At 39.5% G+C, this 22131-nt stretch overlaps 1 protein-coding gene across 1 annotated transcript in view; it reads left to right on the top strand.

The window, feature by feature from the left end:
- Nucleotides 1–3897: 3897 nt before the first annotated feature.
- Nucleotides 3898–22131, top strand: part of NGLY1 (N-glycanase 1) — a 58344-nt gene continuing 40110 nt past the window's right edge. Inside the window, exons 1-3 of the mRNA XM_046003055.1 lie at nt 3898–4061; nt 15701–15815; nt 20465–20710. Coding sequence (XP_045859011.1) covers nt 3931–4061; nt 15701–15815; nt 20465–20710 — 492 coding nt within the window. The 5' untranslated portion in view covers nt 3898–3930. The remainder of the gene's footprint in view (nt 4062–15700; nt 15816–20464; nt 20711–22131) is intronic.

Raw genomic sequence — 22131 nt, 5'->3', positions numbered from 1 at the left:
ATGCTGATGTAACCATGGCTGTAAACTCATTGTAACATCCATGAAAGCAAGGCCTGTGCTTATCTACTTCACTGCTTCACAGTACCCAGCACAGTGCCAGGCATTTGGTAGTCACTCCATAAATGTTTGGTGAATGACTGAATTATGAAATGAATGAATAAACATACATTTTTATTGGTTAGTATATATGCAATGCTTTGGGTGGTTTTTGTTTTTTGTTTTTTTAACCAAATGACTTTTTTTTTCTTTTCACAATAACTTTTTTGTTTCATCAGTTCTAGGGCTGTCTGTGTGTAAGGTATGATCATCAGTTTTGTCTTTCCTACTTCTTTAACAATCTCTTATGTCCTCCATCATACTCCATACATACTCTGCTCCATCAGACTACTTTGTATAAACAGGTGCTCAATAAATGTTGGTTAGTCACTTAATGCACTCACACAGTAGTGAATCACCATACCAATTCCTCAAAGGCTTCACCTCCTCTCCCTGTTACAGACTTCAGTCCTGGGGAAATTTAATGGGTTATTTCTTTTTTCTATTCCATTTAAGAATAGTGCCCCCATGTGTCAACTCTAACAATGGTGTGCTTAATAAAGCTGGAATCTTTAAAAAGAATTTTTTTAAATTATTATTTTGAAGGAAAAAAATCAAGTAAAGGAATGGAAAGTTCAATGCTAATTTAAAACTAGAACACCCATGAGTTGACACGATGTTAAAAAGTGTAAAGAGATTAAGAGTAGCCTACTATCTTCAACTTTTCTAAAGGAACTGAAAAATCAAAATATTTTCAACTTAGTAGAAGCAGCAGACAGAGAAAACAATGAATCAAAGTCACTTATAATAAACTCTCTTAACAGCTGCATAAATGGTGATATCCAAGAGAGACTGTACTTAAGAACTTCAATAGGAGTATTGGTAAATTTGTAATTTGGAATGCTTTAAATTTCAGGTGACTTAAACAATAACTTACTGAATTACCCTCAAAATGATGATTTCTATGATTCCTTGGACTGCATTATCAGAGCATGAACTTTATGGCATTGGTTTTCACACTGTGTTTGCATGTTCCCCCACACAGATACCTGGTGACCATTACCTCTGTTAAGGCGCGGGCTAAACTGATAGCATTCTGTCCCTTCTGCCCCCCCCCACCTTCCACCCCCCCACCCCCCGCCCCCGCTTAAATTCTACAGCATATCCACTTTGGTGCTTTCTATGTACCGGGTTTCCTCCGAAGAATTTATTTGAAAGAGAATAAAAAGTGGTGTTACTTTAAAAAAAAAAAAAGTCAAAATACTATATAGTATATAAAATAACTTTAAGCTATTATAAGTATAAACAAATGTGAAAAAAATTCAAATGAAGGTGAATGTAATTTTTTGTTTTGTTTTGTTTTATTTTACAGAGAGAGACACAGTGAGAGAGAACACAAGCAGGGGTAGTGGGAGAGGGAGAAGCAGGCTTCCCGGCCAAGGAGGGAGCTGGATGATGGGCTCAATCCCAGGACCCTGGGATCATAACCTGAGCCGAAGGCAGACACTTAACAACTGAGCCACCCAGGTGCCCCCTAAGGTGATATAGTTTGTGGTTAGAGACACCTAGCTATAATTCTAGGCCCCCTTCCCTGCACCTTTCCATCCTTTAGAGTTGTGGGTAGTACATGTACAGCTAGGGACATTTCCCAGCCTTCCCTCTTTTTTCTAGATGGTGCTTCATTTTTTCCAATTATATGGTAGAGAAAATGCTGTATGTCATTTTGGACCCATGTGGTTAAGAAGCAGGTATACCTTCTTTTTGCCCAACCACTAACTAAATACAGAAGTCTCTGGGGCTTTATGGCAGGAGTTAGCAAACTTCAGGCCAATTCCAGCAGGCTGCCCGTTTTTGTAAAGTGTCATGGGAATGCGGCCATGACCATTCATATTAAAGTACTATCTACAGAACTACAAGTGCAGAGGCAGAATTGAAGAGTTGAAACAAAGACCGTGTGGCCACAAAGCCTTAAACATTACAATCTGGCCCTTTACAAAAAATGTTTGTTGACCTCTGTTCTACAGGATGGAAGCAGCCTGGGAGCCCGAATCATTACATGGAGGAAAGCAGCCCATTGATTAATGACACCTGCTTTTTAAACTGCTATGTGAACAAGAAATTTCTCTTGTGTTAAGTCACTAAAAATTTTAATTACAGTAGCTAGTTACATACTATTGGTTAAACACACTGGTCTTGGAAGCTGTTCCAAAAAGCTACATATTAAAAACTTTTCCCACATCTAGGGATGAATGGTAATTGAAGCACATGGCATGGCTCAAGGTCTTGCTCTGAGATACTGGAAGATAACTTCAAATTTAAGAAGCAAACAGAAGACAAATCATCAAGAACATTTAAATAAGCAACTTACACAAATAACTTACCTTAAAAACACAAGGTCAAGAGAATATTTGTTGAAGTTTGAAAAATATGTCTGCAAAGAAGGAAGCCATTGGTAAAGCACATTTTCAAGGACATGGTGAGGCAGAGAATGGATTAAAGAAGTTAGGATTCATCTTCTAAAAGGAATAAAGGACATTAATGACATGATCTACCTATGAAGCAAAGTCACAAAATAACACCTGCCCTTACCATGTGAGATGCATATTTTTACTGCCAACCTCCCCCTCCCATTTTATTCTATTTTGTCCTTATGGTATATATGTTTTATGCTGGTCACCACACGGTAAATTGAGTCCACAACCCGCTGTGTTGCAACCTGCGGTTTGAAAACTAATTCTTGGAGCGCCTGGGTGGCTCAGTGTGTTAAAGCCTCTACCTTCAACTCAGGTCATGATCCCAGGGTCTTGGGATCGAGCCCCCCCATGGAGCTCCGCATCCAGCTCTCTGCTCAGCAGGGAGCCTGCTTCCCCGCAGCAACCTACCCCCCACCCCCCGCCTGCCTCTCTGCCTACTTGTGATCTCTGTCAAATAAATAAATAAATGTCTTTATTAAAAAAAATAAAACTAATTCTTTACAGAGACGTCACGCCATTTGAACTGGCACTTATGAAAAAGATTTTTCCATCATTCATCTAATTCTAAAAAGAATCTATATACCAGAAACCCAGTAGAGTTTACAGACACCCGTTTTTTTTTTGTTTGTTTGTTTTTTTTAAAGATTTTATTTATTTATTTGACAGAGAGAGATCACAAGTAGGCAGAGAGGCAGGCAGAGAAGAGAGGAGGAAGCAGGCTCCCTGCGGAGCAGTGAGCCCGATGCGGGGCTCCATCCCAGGACCCTGGGATCATGACCTGAGCCGAAGGCAGCGGCTTAATCCACTGAGCCACCCAGGCGCCCCAGACACCCGTTTTAAACATTTGTTTTAAACATAGTTTTAAACATTTGTTGCTCGGTCCTTCTGGGGTCTTTCATCCACCCTAATCTAGGAACACGGAGCAGTCTTCGAGGAGGAAGCTGTAAGATTGTTTTGTCTGGGGGGAAAGGGGTGATTGTACTAGGGGGTTTTCCCACCTTCTTGGCTGGATCAATGGAAGACCGCACTTGGGCGCGGAAGGAGCCGGGTTTCTGGGACAAACTCGCCGGCGTGGGCCAGCATCTCCCTGCCCCACCCTGCTGAAGCCCCCGGGCCCTGACAACCAAGCACCCCGCCCCTTCTTTCTGATCGAAGCCCGAGGCCCTGGCGGTGAGGCCAGACTTGGACTCCAGGTCCAAATCCCCGACTCTCCCAGAGACGCCCCCAGCCCGCCCAGCTGAGCCCACCCGCGCCCCCGCCCCTGCCCCTCCCCGCCGCTGCCCCTCCCCGCCGAGCCCCCGACCTCCAGGTCGAGTGCCCCGCCCCTCCCGGCTCGCCGCAGAGGAGGCAGCGCGCTGTAGCGCCTGCTCAGTGCGGGACGCGGCGCGCGAGGGGCGGCGACGGCCGCGGGCGCTCAAGCATGGCGGCAGCGGCGCTGGGCAGCTCGTCGGGCTCCGCGTCCCCGGCAGTGGCGGAGCTGTGCCAGAACACCCCGGAGACCTTTCTGGAGGCCTCCAAGCTGTTGCTCACCTATGCGGACAACATCCTCAGGTGCGGGACTGAGGAGTCGCGCGGAGGGGAGGGAGGGTGCCACGGCGGACGGTGAGGGGGCGCCTGGTTGGCCTGGGTTTAGGGGTGCCCGCTCGGGCCCCGAAGGGTGGCGAGGCCAAAAGGGACTGGGTTCTGAGCCGGCCTTGGCTCAATATCGGAGCCCACCGGCCAGGGGCCTCGAGACCCGGTCGGGCTACTCCCTCCCGAGAAGAGTAAGTTTCTTTGCACTTGTGACTTGGCACCTAATGTCGGGGTGCTCTAGGGTGAACTGGAGGTCGCGGGGATGGCGCAGGGCGGAGGAAGGTGAGAAGGCGTGCCCTAAACATTCGCCTCCTTTCGGGGTAACTGTCTTAATGTCAGCACGGAAACGGTAACAGCGTTTCATTCCCAATGCGTGAATTTTACCGAACAGAGTGCCTTAGCCACAGGCTTATGAGAAGTTAGTCTCGACAAAATCCTCGCCCCAACGTTTTGTGACTACCTTAATATTAAAGCATACTACCACTGAAGTGGTGGTGGGGGGTTTACATTTTTATGGTCTTTTCCTGCCCACTTTTTTTGGTTGAAATATTATTAACCATATTAAAGTTACAATTTTCATATTGATACCTGTATTCTGTTTTTCAACATGACCTTTTAAATAGGAATTGATAAAGGTTACCTTGGCTGAGAGTAATTTGTTTCATTCTCTTGTGAGCAAAAGCACACTTGTAGATCCTTAAGGGACCTTACAGGTTTGGGGAATTGGGATGCAAGTTTGATTATTCATTTTGAATCATTATCGGCTTCGGTTCTTAGATCAAATCATGTGGTGGCTTGTGTGGGGGAGGGAAATGGAATCGAGGTTAAAGAGCTCCAGCTGCCAGGTACTTGTGGGGTTACCTCCTTCATCAGGTCACCATGATTATTATCTAGGTTCTCTCGCCCACCTCACCCCTTGGTGCACTTGTTCTTTTTTTTTTTTTTTTTAAAGATTTTTATTTTTTTATTTATTTGACAGAGATCACAAGTAGATAGAGAGGCAGGCAGAGAGAGAGAGAGAGGGAAGCAGGCTCCCTGCTGAGCAGAGAGCCCGATGTGGGACTCGATCCCAGGACCCCGAGATCATGACCTGAGCGGAAGGCAGCGGCTTAACCCACTGAGCCACCCAGGCGCCCCTGGTGCACTTGTTCTAAGTGGCATGAAGTCTAAAGGCATTGACATGAAATCTAAAAGGAAATTCTTAGTTTCAAGGTTATAGATTTGATGTGACCCAATTTTAGAGACAGTGGTTACAAATGTAGTGTTTTAACCCATGGTATTTCATTGTTCGTGGCAATATATTGTTCATAGAGGTAGCATTAAGGATTTTAAAAGTAAATTGAAGGAAAAACGAGCCTTTATTATATCCCAAATGCCATAAGGGATGTGCAGTATGTGCAGTGTACACACCTACACAATTGTGACCTATGTGGAGACTGCCTTTCTCCTCTGTGACACCTTCTCAACTCACCTCTACCTTGTGAGGTCTAACAGCTGCTCAAAGCACAGGGGTGCCAATAGACTGCATGAATGAACTCATAAGCTGAGTCTTCTAGGTCTTACAAGCTGGGACCTCCAAACTGGAAAGCCACCAAACTGTTTAAATCCCATTATTCAGAAAAGGGAAGTGGCCTTGTAATAGGATTCACTTCTGCTTTTAATCTAGTAAAACCCAAAATGCTAAGATCAAGGTGTTTTGAGGAAGGAAAACTTTGCATGCAAATAATGACTTGGCATCATAATTACCATTATGAATATTTATCAAACTCATAGAAGAAGCTTGGCATGCTGTCAGTTCATTTTACAGTCTTTCCTATGGCTTGTGTTTCTGATCTGATTTCTGTTTCCGATTCAAAGGGTATTGAATTAGGAATCTGGAACTCATAATTGAAGATGGTATGAAAAGCTACCCTTGTTAGTTTAAGTACAGGTATACCTTGTTTTATTGCTCTTCACTTTATTGTGCTTTGCAAATACTGGCTTTTCGTTTGTTTGTTTTGTATTGTTTTTTACCAATTGAAGGTTTGTGGTATTGAGTGAGTCTATTGGTTCCATTTTCTCCAATAGCTCACTTTGTATCTCTGTGTCACATTTTGGTAATTCTTGTAATATTCAAACTTTTTCATTGTTACATTTGTTTTGGTGATCAGTGAGCTCTTTCATTTAATTAGAATATAGTTTATACACAATGTTACATTAGTTTCACTAGTACAACATAGTGATTCCACAAGTCTATACATTATGCGGTGATCACAAGTGTAGTTGCCATCCATCACATACAGTTCTATTATAACACCATTAACTATATTCCTTATATGTATCTTTTATCTCCATGACTTTTTTTTTTTTTTTTTACTGAGCTCTGTGTCCAGTGTGGGGCTTGAACTCATGACCCCAAGATGAAGAGTCACATGCTCTACTGACTGAGCCAGCCAGGCGCCCCACCCCCACACTCGTGACTTACTTATTCTATAACTGGAAGCCTATATCTCCCACTCCCCTTCACCCATTTTGCCCATCCCACATTTCCCCCTCCACCCCTGCAACCATTTTTTGTACTCTGTTTTTATGTGTTTGAGTCTAATTTTTGTTTGTTTTATTTTTTTTATCCACATAGAGGTGAAATTATGTGGCATTTGTCTTTCTCTCTTTTTTTTTTTTTTAAGATTTTATTTATTTGACAGCGAGAGAGAGATCACAAGTAGGCAGAGAGGCAGGCAGAGAGAAAGAGAGAGGGAAGCAGGCTCCTGCCAAGTAGAGAGCAGAGAGCCTGATGTGGGACTTGATCCCAGGACCCTGAGATCATGACCTGAGCCAAAGGCAGCGGCTTAACCCACTGAGCCACCCAGGCGCCCTGTCTTTCTCTTTTTGACTTACTTCTCTTATCATAATGCCATCTATCTAGGTCCATGCATGTTGTTGCAGATGACAAGATCTCGTTCTTTTTTATGGCTGAGTAATATTCCATTGTGATTATGTATACCACATCTTCTTTCTTCTGTGATCAGTTATCTTTGATGTTAATATTGTTTTGGGATGCACCAACTGCACCCACATAGGATGGTAGACTTAATCTATTAAATGCTGTGTGTGTTTTGACTGCTCCACCCATTGGCCCTTCTCCTGTCCCTCTTAGGCCTTCTGTCCCCTTAGGCCTCCCTGTGTCCTGACACACAATAATTATTGAAATTAGGTCCATCAGTAACCCTGCAGTGGCCAAGTGTTGCAGTGAATGGAACGGCTGCACGTCTCTCAGTTTAAACCCAAAACTAGAAGTGATTCAGCTTAGTGAGGGCATGTCAAAATCCATGATAGCCCAAAAGCTAGGCCTATTGTACCAAACAGCCAAGTTGCAAATGCAAGAGAGAAGTTCTTGTTTTGTTTTTTGTTTTTGGTTTTTTTTTTTTAAGAGAAGTGCTTTAAGGAGGTTAAAAGTGCTACTCCAATGAACACACAAATGATGAGAAGGCAAAACAGCCTTATTGCTACTAATGGAAGAAGTTTTTGTGGTCTAGATAGAGGATGAAGCCAGCCACAACATTTTCCTAAAACCAAAGCCTAATCCTGAGCAAGGCCCTACCTCTTCAGTTCTCTGAAGGTTGAGAAAGGTGAGAAAACTGAAGAAGAAAAGTTGCAGGTTAGTAGAGGTTGATCCATGAGGTATAAGAAAAGAAGTTGTCTCCATAACACAAAAGAGCAAAGTGAAGTAGCAAGTGCTGATGAGAAGCTGCAAGTTACCCAGAAGACCTGGCTAAGGTGATTCATGAAGGTGGCTACACTACAACAGATTTTCAGTGTAACCCAAATAGCCTTTTATTGGAAGAAGATGCCATCTAAGGTCTCATAGCTAGAAAAGAGAAATCAATGTCTGACTTCAAAAGACAGGCTGACTCTTATGTTGGGGGTTAATACAGCTGGTGACTTTAAGTTGAAGTCAGTCTTATTAACCATGCTGAAAATCCTAGGGCCCTTAAGAATTATGCCAAATCTATTTGGCCTGAATTCTGTAAATGGAAAAAACAAAGCCTGGATGACAGCACGTCTGTTTGCTATGCAATTTACTGACTGCCACTGTTAAGACCTGCTCAGGAAAAAAGATTCCATTCAAAATACTGCTCATTGACAATGCACCTGGTCACCTAAGAGCTCTGATGGAAATGTACAGTGACATAATGTTGTTTTCATGCCTGCTAACATGACATCCATTCTGCAACCCATGGATCAAGGAGTCATTTGGACTTTCAAGTCTTTTAGATTACATTTTGTAGAGCTATAGCTGCCATAGCTAATAATTCCTTTGATGGATCTGGACAAAGTAAGTTGAAAAACTTTAAGAAAGGATTCCTCATTCTAGATACCATTAACATTTGTGATTCATGGAAGGAGGTCAAAATTTCAACCTTAAGGGGCGCCTGGGTGGCTCAGTGGTTTAAGCCGCTGCCTTCGGCTCGGGTCATGATCTCAGGGTCCTGGGATCGAGTCCCGCATCGGGCTCTCTGCTCAGCGGGGAGCCTGCTTCCTCCTCTCTCTCTCTGCCTGCCTCTCTGCCTACTTGTGATCTCTCTCTGTCAAATAAATAAATAAAATCTTTAAAAAAAAAAAAAATTTCAACCTTATTAGGCATTTGGAAGAAATAGATTCCAACCCTCATGGATGACTTTGAGGAAAGACTTCAGTGGAGGAGGGAACTACAGATGTGGTGGAAACAGCAAGAGAACTCGAATTAGAAGTGCAGCTAAATTGCTGCAATCTCTTGATAAAACTTTCATGGATGAAGAGTTGCTTCTTATGGATTAGCAAAGGAAGTGGTGTCCTGAGATGGAATCTGCTGGTGAAGATGTGTAAAGACTGTTGATATGACAACAAAGAATTTAGACTATAAGTACTTTGTTGATAAAGCAGCAACAGGGTTTGAGGGGACTGACTCCAATTTTGGAAGATGTTCTATCAAACAGCGTTGCATGTTACAGAGAAATTGTTCATGAACTGAAGGGTCAGTTGATACAGCAAACTTCATTGTCTTGTTTTAGGAAATTGCCCCACCGACACCAGCCTTTAGCAACCATCAACATTGAGGCAAACCCTCCACCAGCAAAAAGATTATAATTCACTGAAAATTCATATGGCAGTTAGCATTTTTTAGCATTAAAGTATGTTTAAGGTATGTACAATTTTTTAAAACATAATGCTATTAAACACTTAATAGACTACTGAATAGTATAAATATAACTTTTACATGGAGTGGGAAATTATTCATTTGACTTGCTTTAGTGTAATGTTCACTTTATTACAGTGGTCTAGACTCAAAACTATAATACCTCAGAGCTATGCTTACAGTAGTATTAGTCCCTGCTCTTAAATTAGACTTTAAATTCCTTTAGGCCTCAGGAAGTTAGAAAACACTCTTTGTTCCACTTCTAAGTCCAGTGACTTGTTAACCTCTAAACAGAAAAGCCTCTGATCTCTTTTTGATTCTAACTACACTACCTTATAGATCCATTACTCTAACTTGTTTAAGAGTAGAGAGGGGCGCCTGGGTGGCTCAGCAGGTTAAAGCCTCTGCCTTCAGCTCAGGTCATGATCCCAGCCTGGGATCGAGCCCCGCATCAGACTCTCTGCTTGGCTGGGAGCCTGCTTCCTCCTCTCTCTCTCTCTCTCTGCCTGCCTCTCTGCCTACTTGTAATCTCTATCTGTCAAATAAATAAATCTTTAAAAAAAAAAAAAAGAAAAGAAAAGAAAGGCTCCCACAGGGGCCACCTTTTAAGAGTAGAGAAAACCAAGAGTTCTGTTCCTTTTGCTGTTTTGGGAAATTGATCGGTGTTAAAGATAAGGGACTATGTCAAGGATGTTGTCTTGATATATCTTGTTCCTACCTCAGGGTTTGACATAGTATCTTATGAAATGAGTGCTGAAATAAGAATTTCATTAGTAGGTGTTTTGGGTTTGTTTGTTTTTTTTTTTTTTTTTAAGATTTTATTTATTTGTCAGAGAGAGGGCACAAGCAGGGGGAGCAGCAGAGGGAGAAGGAAAAGAAGGCTTCCCGCCAAGCAGAGACCCTGATACAGGACTTGATCCCAGGACCCTGAGATCATGACGCCACCTACTCAGGCACCCCTTGTTTTGTTTTTGAAGATTTTATTTATTTATTTGACAGACAGAGATCACAAGTAGGCAGAGAGAGAGGAAGAAGCAGTCTCCCTGCTAAGCAGAGAGCCAATGCCGGGCTTGATCCCAGGACCCTGGGATCACGACCTGAGCCAAAGGCAGAGGCTTTAACCCACCGAGCCACCCAGGCGCCCCATCTTGTTTTGGTTTTTTTTTGTTTTCTTTTGTTTTTTGTTTTAAGATTTTATTTATTCGTTTGACAGAGATCACAAGTAGGCAGAGAGACAGGCAGAGAGAGAGAGAGAGGAGGAAGCAGGCTCCCCACCAAGCAGAGAGCCAGATGCGGGACTCGATCCCAGGACTCTGAGATCATAACCTGAGCCGAAGGCAGAGGCCTAACCCACTGAGCCACCCAGGCGCCCTTGTTTTGTTTTTTTAACAGCATTACTTGTCACTGCACTCAAGTGAAGATAATACCTTTGATTACATTTCAGATTTCTGCTTCAGGTGATGTTTACTTATTCCCCAACTAAGAGTCATAAAGCTAATGAAATTCTAGAATAAAATGTAAGCTAATTCGCATGTACTATATGCTATGGGTTTGAGACTTTCTAGGGGTTTTTTTTGTTTTTGTTTTTGTTTTAGTTCACTAACTTCTAGATAAAGATGAGCTGTCTCAGTAATAATCTACTTTGCAAAGTTTATAATAGTTTGACTAGCATGTGTTCCGTAGATAATTTGCTCCTTTCATTCTTTAAAAAAGATGGTTGATTTCCTTTGCAAACTGCACACAGTTGTTGGTTAAAAACTGCACTGCGTATCATTGGGAAGGGCCAAGAATGGAAAGTGGTTTCTTCCAAGAAAAAAGTTATGTTTAGGAGAAGAACACAAGTATGGAAAGTAGCCACAGCATTAAATCTAGAGAACAATTGGAAGACAGTGTTTGAGCAGTTACATGTTTATGTCTGGAGATAGCAGAGGGACCTAGTGTGGAAGAGTTTTGAGAATGGAGGTTTGGTAAGATGGGATGGGTTCAAGGAATAGCAGACAACATATGTTTGATATAAGAGGCAAGAGAAAATAATTGTACTTTCTAGAGTCAGAGAGAAACATGAAGGAGTTTCATGTAGAATAGTGATGTAAGGCACAGGCATGGGTTTCATTTGTGAAGCTATTACAGTAATCATAAGCATAAATAGGGATAGAATGTAGAAAGAACAATCAGAGGCAGGTATTGGCAGTTCTTGATGAGTAGAGGAGACAAAATAATTCAAATAACTTCAGCTTTCTAATCTAGGTGACTGTTGACAACTAGAGAAATTGAGAGAGGGAAGTTAATTGAGGATTGGTGAGTTTGTTGGTATATTGTATGGTGGAGAGTATGTAAGCTTTGTAATTAGACCAGTGGTTTGAATCCCAGTCAACCATTTCTTAAAAGAGTATGGCTCTAGGCAGTTTATGTAAAGTCTCTGGGTTTCAGTTTCCTCATTTTTTTTTTCAGTTTCCTCAATTTTAAGAGGAAAGAAAAGTGCCTGCATTATAGGATTGTTGCAGAAGAGAAATGAAGGAACATATCTTATCTGTTGTTACCATTATTCAGTTTTTTCATGTTGAACAAGCCAGATTATGTGTGTGGTTCCCTTTTTGTCAGCTACATAGAGTGGTAGAGTTAGAGTCAGATGGTTCCCAGATGATTCTAAAGATGTTTTTTGAAAAATTTACATGTATCACAGAAGAATAGATTTTCAGAAGGACTAGAAATATTTTCTAAATGGCCTGCAAATCAACTTTTGTGATTAGTAATAAATACAAGATTATAGGATCTCTTGTGTACTAGATTTCTATTTATGTAAACCTTTCTAAGATTATGAATTCTAAAGATGTAGAGGGCTAGTAAATGGCTAGATATATTTAATTACCAGCATTTCTGAAATTCTGAAATAGAAACATTGAAGGGTTTTTTTTCTGAGTCTGTGACCTCTGGGAAACCTACTATTCACATGTCTTAGGATCTTTTTTTGGGTGCCTGGGTGGCTCAGGCAGTTAAGTGTTTGCCTTTGGCTAAGGTCATGAGCCCAGGGTCTGGGGATCCAGCCCTTCATCAAGCCCTGCATCTGGACTCCCTACCCAGCAGGGAGCCTGCTTCTCCCTCCCCCTCTTTATCCCCCCTGCTTATGTGCATTCACGTGGGCATGCTCTCACTCTCTCTCAAATAAAGTCTTTTAAAAACAAATATTTTTCTTAAAGATTTTTGTTTGTTTTAGAGAAAAGGGGGTGGGGGAGTGGGATTTAAAAGTGAGAGGAACAGGGAAAGAATCACAAGCAGACCCCATGCTGAGCACAGAGCCTGACATGGGGTTTGATCCCATGATCCTGAGATCATGACCTGAGCCGAAACTAAGAGCCTGACCCTCAACTGACTGAGCCACCCAGGTCCCCCAGTGTGTCTTAAGGTCTTAAATATGTGGTCAGTTCTGACTTTGAAGGTAAAAAGCATGGATTTTTTCTACCATTTAATAATAAAAACAAAGACAAGTGAGGGTAAGACAACTAGGAAGACAGCAAAATGTATTCAAAGTGGTAGTGAAGTGCAGGATATTTTGCTGCCTTTTCAAAAAAAAAGGTAAAAATTATTGCAAGCAAGCAAGATAAATATTACAAATTGCAGAAATAGGTAAGGGTCAGCAGAGGTAGAAAAAAACACATTGAAGTAGTACAGCAAAAAATACTTGAGAAAAGTCTACAGAGGAAATTAAGTTAATGAAAGAAGAAAATGAAGCAAAAATAAACTTGATCCTTGGGGCTACTTTAGCCACTGCCAGATAAGGAGAATAGTAATAAGTTCAAGGATGGTGGATACTTGGGGATGATGCTGTGAAGCTAGAGATTTAGAAAGTTTGTTTGGTACTTTTCCAGGGGCAGGGAATGGGATCTGTTGGATTTGAGCTCTGATGGCTTTATGGCCAAATTCTCTCTGCCTTTGAGGGCTTCAGGACAAACTTTTGGCCCCATTGTGTGTTCAGTGCTATGGCTGGTGTGCTCAGCATATTTAAAAACAGGAAGATAGAATTTGGGTAGCCAGACATTACTGTTGGTCTTTTGGTTTGCTTCTCTTTGCATTATTTTTTTAGTGAGAAAAACAGATAAATGGTATTGTGAGGCCCATAATGTTAAAAGACAGAAAATTGCTGACTAGACTAGAGCAGAAAAGTTGTATCAAGAGTTACTTTGAAACATGTATCAAAATAATAAGCTGTATCAGATCAACTAGTCTAGGTTTTATAAGAATTTTTAAACAGTGGTGGAAGAGGGAGGAAAAAATATAAAATTAAAGCCAGAGAAAGACTGATCATGTAAAAATCTGGAAGATATTGGGGGGAAAATAGGTTAAAAAAAATCGGGCAGTTTTGCACCAGTACATTATATCATCCTGGTGGTACTGATGGTTATGACCCTGTGAAATGTGTTGAATATCATGAAAAGATGCTTCATTAATCTATAACTGGCCTTGATAAAGTAAGAATATTGTATAGTTTAGTATTTTTTAAGTGGTAAGAAAAGGAGGCACACTTACGGTATAATGTGGCAGAAAAGCCAGGGATGCTAAGTATCTTGCTGTGCTCAGGGCAGTCCCAACAACAAAGACCTCAAATGTCAATAATGCCAAGGTTGAGAAACTCTCATTTAAAACAAAGAATGAAAGAGTGGCACATATATTTTTCTTTGTGTTTTTTAACCATCCGTGTTGAACAGTGTTTTCATTTTTAATTTCCAATTTTTTGTGGATCTGTAACTTTGTAAAGTACAATAAAAAATTCATGGCAAATTGTTATAAAATTGCTGAGTGGTCTCAATTTATGCACTTCTCATGAATGACTAACAAGGAGTTACAGGTGGGTACCAGTCTGTGGACCTTTTGAATAATACTATTTTAGAGCTTTATCTCTGAGTATTCTGTAATAAGCTTGTACAGTTTTTGAAATTAAAGAAAAGTTTAAAAAAGATTTACGTATATATGACAGTTTGGCAATAGAGAGTTACTTGATAGAAAACAAATGTGAAATACGTTGAAATTTCTACAAATTAGGACAAAAATGCTTAATGGTTGCTAGCAGTTGCTAGCATTTGTCCATCATCCCCATTCCATACCCCAGGCAGATGGCCTCAGCACTCCTTCCTATGGACCCCTGACACTGCCTCAGAATCCTTCTTAGAATAGTGCTAATGGAAGCCACTGCTATTGCAAGGGAGTTTGTATCAGATATGAAATTTGCTTATCGGGATTCCTGGGTGGCTCATTCAGCTAAGTGTCTGCCTTTGGCTCAGGTCAAGATCCCAGGGTCTTGTGATCAAGTCCAGCATCGGATTCCTTGCTCAGCAGGGAGTCTGGTTCTCCCTCTGCCTGCCATTCCCCCTGCTTGTCCTTGAGAGCATGCTGTCTCTCTCTCTCTCCCTCTCTCTCTGACAGATAAATAAAATTTTTAAAAATTTCATCATCCTAAATTATGTTCTGAAGTTCCTTTGTGTAATAGAAGTATAATAGTGTCATTATTTTTATTTTATTTAATTAATTAATTTATTTATTTGAGAGAACGTGAGCGGGGAGGAAGGGCACAGGGAAAGGGAGAAGCAGACTCCCCACTGAGCAGGGATCCCAATTCAGGACTCAATCCCAGGACCTCAGGATCATGACCTGAACCAAAGGCAGACACTTAACTGACTGTCCCACCCAGGTGCCCCAATACTGTGGTTATCTTAACCTTGTATTTTTTCTGTGTTTGTTTGTTTTTTTAATACAGCCTTTCTGATTTATCAAGGTTATTAAAAATATCAGAGTTTTTCAAATATGCTGGTCTCATCCCATGTATATTCAAAATCTTAATCATGGTAAAAAAATTTCTGGCTCTGACAAAAAAATGTATCTTGAGCTGAAGCAGAACTTACTATAAAAACAATCATTGGTCTAGGGAAGAAAGAAAATCAATTGACTCTAAGGTATACCTGGATTTGTATTTGTCAGAGGTAAAGTCTTTGAGGAACTGTGATCCTTTTTTGTAAAGCTTCTTAGTTTCTTTTATTCATTCATTTCACAAGTATTTATAACCGCCATCTATATGCATCAGGCACCATTCTTGATTGATGAATCAGAACAAAATAGGCAAAACGTCCCCATGTCTGGAGATTGCCTAGATTTTTTTTTTCTTAGCAACCTAAAAACTTATTAAGGTATGTGGCTTTAACAGCATAGAATTAAAATGTCGCATGGATTTCTCTTATGGAAGCATTAATATCATTAGCTATGAAATTAAACAGTAAGGTGGTAGTAACTGTATATTGAGGTAAGAATCACAAAATCCGGCTATTTTTCTGGACTGTGCTTCCTCTTTCTTTAAGGTTGGGAACCTTGCTTCCTCGTAGCCAGTATAGCCAGTATAAAATGTAAAAAGGAGTGAAAAACACTTTGGAACATGTACATTGTTATATATAATCATACTTTTTTTTATTTAAATCAGAAACCCTAATGACGAAAAATATAGATCTATCCGAATTGGAAACACAGCTTTTTCTACTAGACTCTTACCTGTGAGAGGAGCCGTTGAGTGTTTATTTGAAATGGGCTTTGAAGAGGTAAGTTAAAGGGTTTCTTTTCCCTGGTTTACATATAAAGAATTTATTATAATGTTGATGGATAATTATCTAAATAAGATAATGTTTTTAAATTAATATATTATTTTGAAAATCTGTGGAACTACTTATTTCTTCACCTATTAGATATTTAAAAGTCACAGTAAATAATTTTGAAATCACAGTAAAGTATAACAACTCTCCCACAGGGAAAATTCTTACAAGTTTTAGTTCTTTAGAACAGGAAGATCAGACGTACAACCCAAAGACCAAATTGTGGGTTATTTTAGACTTTTGGCAAAAATCTGATTTGTAAGTACACATAAATACTAGCACGGTCTAACCACCTGTCTCCAGTAAGAAATGAAAAGAGTAAATACAGAAAAGCTGAGTTAAGTTGACATATGTAAGGGATTTCTTCTGTGATGGAAGAGAAGAATGTCAGTATTTTTTTTGTTTTTTAGTCAAAATAAAAGTTCAGTGTTTTCATCTTCTCAAGTCTTACGGCATAGCTTAATTTTATGACACAATGAAAGTTAACAATATTGTCAGTTTTCTTTATGTATATATGCTTAACCATTTCTAGTTTATGGACTGTTGAAAGATGTTGAGCCAGGTTGTGGATGCACAGCAGTCCATAGCAGTCAGAAAGGTCAAGGCTGTAGAAATTGTTAAAAAGAGATATGCTGAGTTGCCACAAGAAGTACTTTCCTTCCTGCTTCTCTGCTTTTCTCTCTAGATTCTGTTTCAGGCCCTGAAGGGTATAGTAGTGAACTAGAGAAGATGATCCCATCTCACATGAAACCTGATTCTAATAGGTTAGACAACAGTAGACGTGAAAGCAAAGATGAGTGCAAAAAAGAAAATAAGGCATGCTAATACACTAAAAAGCAACTGTAGAGGTGGGCAGCTATGTAAGAATGAGTGGTCAGGGAAGGCCTCTCAGGAGATAATATTTGAGCTGGGAACTAAATGAAAAGAAGCCCTCGGGGAAGAGTACTTCAAACAGAAGCATTCAGATGTGCAACAGACTTCTATTAGGATTAGCTTTGGCACAGAGAGTAGCTACGCAGGCCAGCAGAATCCAGGGTGTGGGGATAAAGACTTGGACTTCATTATAAGTGAGATGGGAAACCATAGGAAGGTTTTTTTTTTTTTTTTTTTTTTTTTTTCCATAGGAAGGTTTTAGGCAGGGAAAAATATTTAAAAGATTACATTAGCGGCTGTATAGAGAATGTTCTGGATGTTCTGGGATGGGGGCAAGGGATGAAGCAGGGAGACCAGTTAGAAAGCTTTTATCAGCCTAAAGGAGAAACAAAAATGGTTTGTATAAGTTCCCTGAGGGCAGAGCCTTTTGTCTTTTTGTTCCCTCTGTTGCTAGCTCCTGGAACACATTGAGGCACTCAGTAAACACTTATTGAATTAAAGACTAATAGCAGTGGAGATGGGGGAAAAGTAGAGGCATCTAGAATTTTTTTGAAGAAGAGCCTGCAGGACTTGCTGATGAATGTGGGGTACAAGGGAAAGGAAGGAATCAGGGATACTACTAGGTTTTGGTTTGAGCATCTAAATGGATGCAAGTACCATTAATTCAAATTGAGACATCTTGGAGTGTGTAGCAGATGTCAGGAGAAGTCACTACTTCTCTTTTGGGTAATTATAACCCATATACTGTTAAACTTTCAAGTAGAGATAGCAAGTAGGCAGTTGAATATATGAGTCTATAACTCAAGGAAAGGTCAACCTAGAGATATAAGTTATGTTGTCATCTGCTTATTAGTTACAGACTTCTGAACATAAAGAACTTAAAGGGATCATAGACAAATTTGAGAGAGCATTGCTGATTTCGTTAAAGGAAATACAGATTTTTGAGTTAAATGACAGAAAAATTTAGTAAATGACAACTGGAAACTACTGATTTCTCAGTTTTGAAGTGTCACATATTCTGTGGAATCATGTTTGTCTTTTCATTCAACAAATATTTGAGTGCTGGGTGTGATGACAACCATCCCAGTTTGCCTGGGGCTGTCCTGGGTTTAGGACTCAAAATCCCACATTCTATAAAACCCGTCTCAGGCAGACCCAAAGGTTGGTCACACCATTGCCAGGTAACAAACCACATTGAGAACTGGAGTAGTATTTGACACAAATGGAGCACGCTTCAGAAAAGATTAACATGTTTTGATCAGACATTTATACTTCAAGGTTCTGATTGTCTTTAGACTTCACACCTCAGGACCCATCTGCAGTAAATGTTTTATCAGTGTGGCTACGTTGGAGAAAGAACCAGTGGAACTGCAACTGAACTCTACCATTAGAAAGAAACTTAGTAAGCTTAAAGTGAAGTAGGGATCTCAGACCCATCCCAAAATGTTCATTGTATATTAAAATCTTGAGCACTTTTGGGCCTGCTTGCCTCTGAGGCTACATTCTTTGTGAATATTTTGAGGAGGTTGAGAAAGACTGGGATCCACATGGATATGTGACTCAGCCAGCTTGCTGAGTGAAGTGATTCTCGCCAGGTCCCATGGCGGGGGGTGGGGGGTTAGTTGTCTTGGTGACTGGAGGAGGATATTACCAGCACTTAGTGGGCAGAGCCAGGTTGGCTTAGCATCTGATAGTGAAAATTGTCTTCGCAAAAATATGTTGAGAAATACAGATTTTGTTCAGTACTGGAATTCTCATTAATTTTTTTTTTAAAGATTTTATTTATTTGATATATAGAGATAGATCACAAGTAGATAGAGAGGCAAGTGGAGAGAGAGGGGGAAGCAGGCTCCCTGCTGAGCAGAGAGCCCCATGTGGGGCTCGATCCCAGGACCCCAAGATCATGACCTGAGCTGAAGGCAGAGGTTTAACCCACTGAGCCACCCAGGCACCCCCTCATTAATTTTTTAAACTGTTATTAGATCTAGTGCATTAAGCCTGTAATTTTGTCCTTTTGTGAAAAGACAGTGTGGTTGATGAAACTTTTTGGTACAGACCCTTTAGCCATAATCATACATTCTTTTAAAACTGGTCCTGTAAAGCTAGAAGGTAAGGGAGCAAGGCACAAGTAGCATCTCTGTCTTATCAGGGCCTTCTTTGAGGTATGGACTGAACATAGATCCCGGTTACGCTGGATTTCTGCCTCTCTCAGTGCTGCTGCACTAACAGTATGAGATGGGAAACCTCCATATTTGGTTTCAGCCTAGATACCTGATTTCTGAAGAGAAACCTCATCAGAGATGTGGGGTGGTTCCTTTCTAATGTTGGGAAATCATTGTGATCCAGTTTTTGCTAATCATGTGTGTCTTCACAGCTGTAGAAATACTCACTTTTTGCTCAACCCTTCCAACTATTAGTACAAGCTTATGGTTTTTGGTCCCTGTTCAGTCTAAGATGTAGTCAGTTATAGCTTAACAACCAAGGTTTACTCCAACAATTAGTCTGTAGCATCAGGCAGATAATTTTACTTTTCTGAGCTTTCATATTTTCATATAAAGAGTAGGGATAAACCTAATACCTACATTTCAGGATGGTTGTGAGAATTACTTGAGATAACATACATAAAAGTTTATCATAGCACCTAGAACACATGAATACAATAAATGATAGTTTTGTTTTTATAACTTTTATGGGTAATGAATATATAGAGCTTAATGGCCTCTTTTGAAAGCCTTTTAAAAGGGATTCATATGAACTTAATTTTCATGTCATTAAGGAGAATTGTAATGGTCACTTGATTCTGAAAGGTTTGCCATCACCAGGGAAATAGATCATCCTCAGTTATGGAGCCTAACTTAAGTGCTTAAAATCGACAAGTCTGTCTACTGCACATTAACAAGATTTTATCCCATATCCATTTGGTGGAATTACTATATTAACACTGTTGTTTCTCACAGCCTTGAAACTTGATTGAAGATATTTCATTTCACCTTTTTTTTTGTAATTTGTTTCACATTGTGAGCTTTGTTGTAATGTTTATTGTGTCTTAAAGCACTCTGATTATATTATGGGTATTCATTAAATGAATCACTACTTGAGGAGTGGGATTTTTATTGCTTGATTGTTTTGTTTGGACCACCTTTGTATTACTGTTAACAGTCTGTGTTAACTTGACCACCAGGCTGTACTTTTTGTTTTCTAGGAAAAATTAGTGGACCCCCCCACCCATATCCAGACTTCTAATCACATAGCTGTTCTTCAAAGTCTTAGGTTTGGAGAGTCAATCTTCTTGACCCCAGATCATTTTGTATGGCTACATCTCTAATAGTTACTATTATTTCATAGGGAATTTCACAGAGAATAGTAGTATCATATACTATTGCAGAGAAGATAAGAATGTATATTTTTATAATTCTTATGAGACTTTGTAACTTATTATTCCTAAAAGAAAATATTTTTCTGATGGCCTTTAAACCAATCAGATAAGCTAAGCATTATATGCAAAGAAGGAGACCCAATTTTCTTAACTTCCTGGTTCATATATAGATACATTTTACCTTTGACTATTTAAAAAATATATACCATAATGATAGGAAATCAGAGTGATTTTAAAATTATGATGTATTCTATAGTATTGATTTCATTTTATAGATATATATATATATATATGAATGACTATCAGTGTAAAGCAAAGGTTAAATTTCTTCCAATTTTATAAATTCCAGGGAGAAACACATCTTATCTTTCCCAAAAAAGCTTCGGTGGAGCAGCTGCAAAAAATTCGTGATCTGATTGCCATAGAGAGAAGTAGCAGATTGGATGGATCGAATAAGAGTTACAAAGTTGAATTATCTCAGCAACCTGCATCCAGTACCCAACTTCCTGTAACACAGCCTTCAAATCCTAGTGGGTTAACCCAGCATGCAGGGAACAGTGAAGGACAGTCATCAAATCCACCATCTGCTCCAACGGTAATGTTAGAATTAAACCTTTCTTAACCGTTCAAAGTATTGAAACAGCAAAAACTTTGAAATATGTTGTGATTTATTCCTGAATTTTTGCTCTTGTTATTCTTGGTTCTTAGAATTGTAGTACATCCAAATTTCCTTAAGTCTCTAAAAAATTGTCAAATTTGTAACAAAGTAGGGAAAATAGTTATCTTTTTTATACTTTTAAATCTTAACTTTTGGTTCATTGCTTCTTGGGCATTTCATCATTTTATCATTCATAAATGTACCCATTGCCTTGGTACATAAATCAGTAACATAAATTAGCATATGTCTTAACCTAAAACCAGAGTAACAGACTTGCTGGACAATGGCAATCAAACCTCTACTGCACTGGTACTTCTGATCTAAATTTTACCTGCTGCCATTCATTATGAACATTATTAATTCCAATAGCCTAACCATTATTAACTCCTCAGTTTGGTAAAAGAAATCAGCCTCTTTAAGGTAAATAATAATGCATTAATTTATTGAGGGGGTGCCACCAGATTAATGAAGTTTAGTTAGTGGCATACACAGATACATGCTTCTGAAGAACTGCAGTCAAACTTTCATCTCTTACAGGCATCCTTGATACCCTTAACTGATCTTATTTAATAGGAAACTATCCTATTTACAAAAATTCCTTTTGATAGCGGTCTTTAAGTTTTCCTCTGAATTTTTTTTTTCCTATAGTAATTTTATCATTAACCAGCTTCAACTCGTATCCTCTTGTTTTAATTTTCGTAAAACATTTTGTCAGTGTCCTCCATAAAACAGACCTTATATATAGAGTCAGTTATTAAATCTGCCCTTAATTTTCTCCAGTTGAGTAATTCCAGAGTCCTTAACCTCACTTCCCTGGGGGTCATTTCTTTGTTTATGCTGAGAAGACCCTAAGCTTGTCTTTAAAAAATAAAGAATAAAGGTGGTAAAGGCTATCAGGGGAAGAGACAGCGTTAACTGTCCTTTTATATAATTCTTGTTGAGTGGTTTCCAGACTTTTTTTTTTATAATGGAGAATTAATTCCTCTAAAACATATTTCTTTGTGCTTCAATTTACTTAGATTAACTTTTAAGTCTTGAAAATATTTTCTCCTCTAATTAGCTTCACAACTGTTGTTTGCAAATGTCTTCTAGAAACTATTACTGAATATGTCTGATCCACTAGAAATGATACTAAGTGGCTGTGGGTATTCCATGAGATAGCATATGTGAAAACACTGTAAACTATAAAGGACTTTGTGAATTATAAAGGTTTGCTCTTGGTAATAGTAATTCTTTTTGTAAAGTATCTGAGCTGCTTCATTCGCAGAGTAACAGAAAAATGTAACTACTTAACTCTAGTGTGACATAATAGTGACCCTAGTCCGTCCATTATTTAGAAGAGTGGTTTTTGGTTACAC

Source organism: Meles meles, chromosome 4 (assembly GCF_922984935.1).
Source record: "Meles meles chromosome 4, mMelMel3.1 paternal haplotype, whole genome shotgun sequence".
Classification (NCBI taxonomy): domain Eukaryota; kingdom Metazoa; phylum Chordata; class Mammalia; order Carnivora; family Mustelidae; genus Meles; species Meles meles.
Note: the sequence above shows the minus strand (reverse complement) of the source record. Positions and strands in the feature narration are given on the sequence as shown.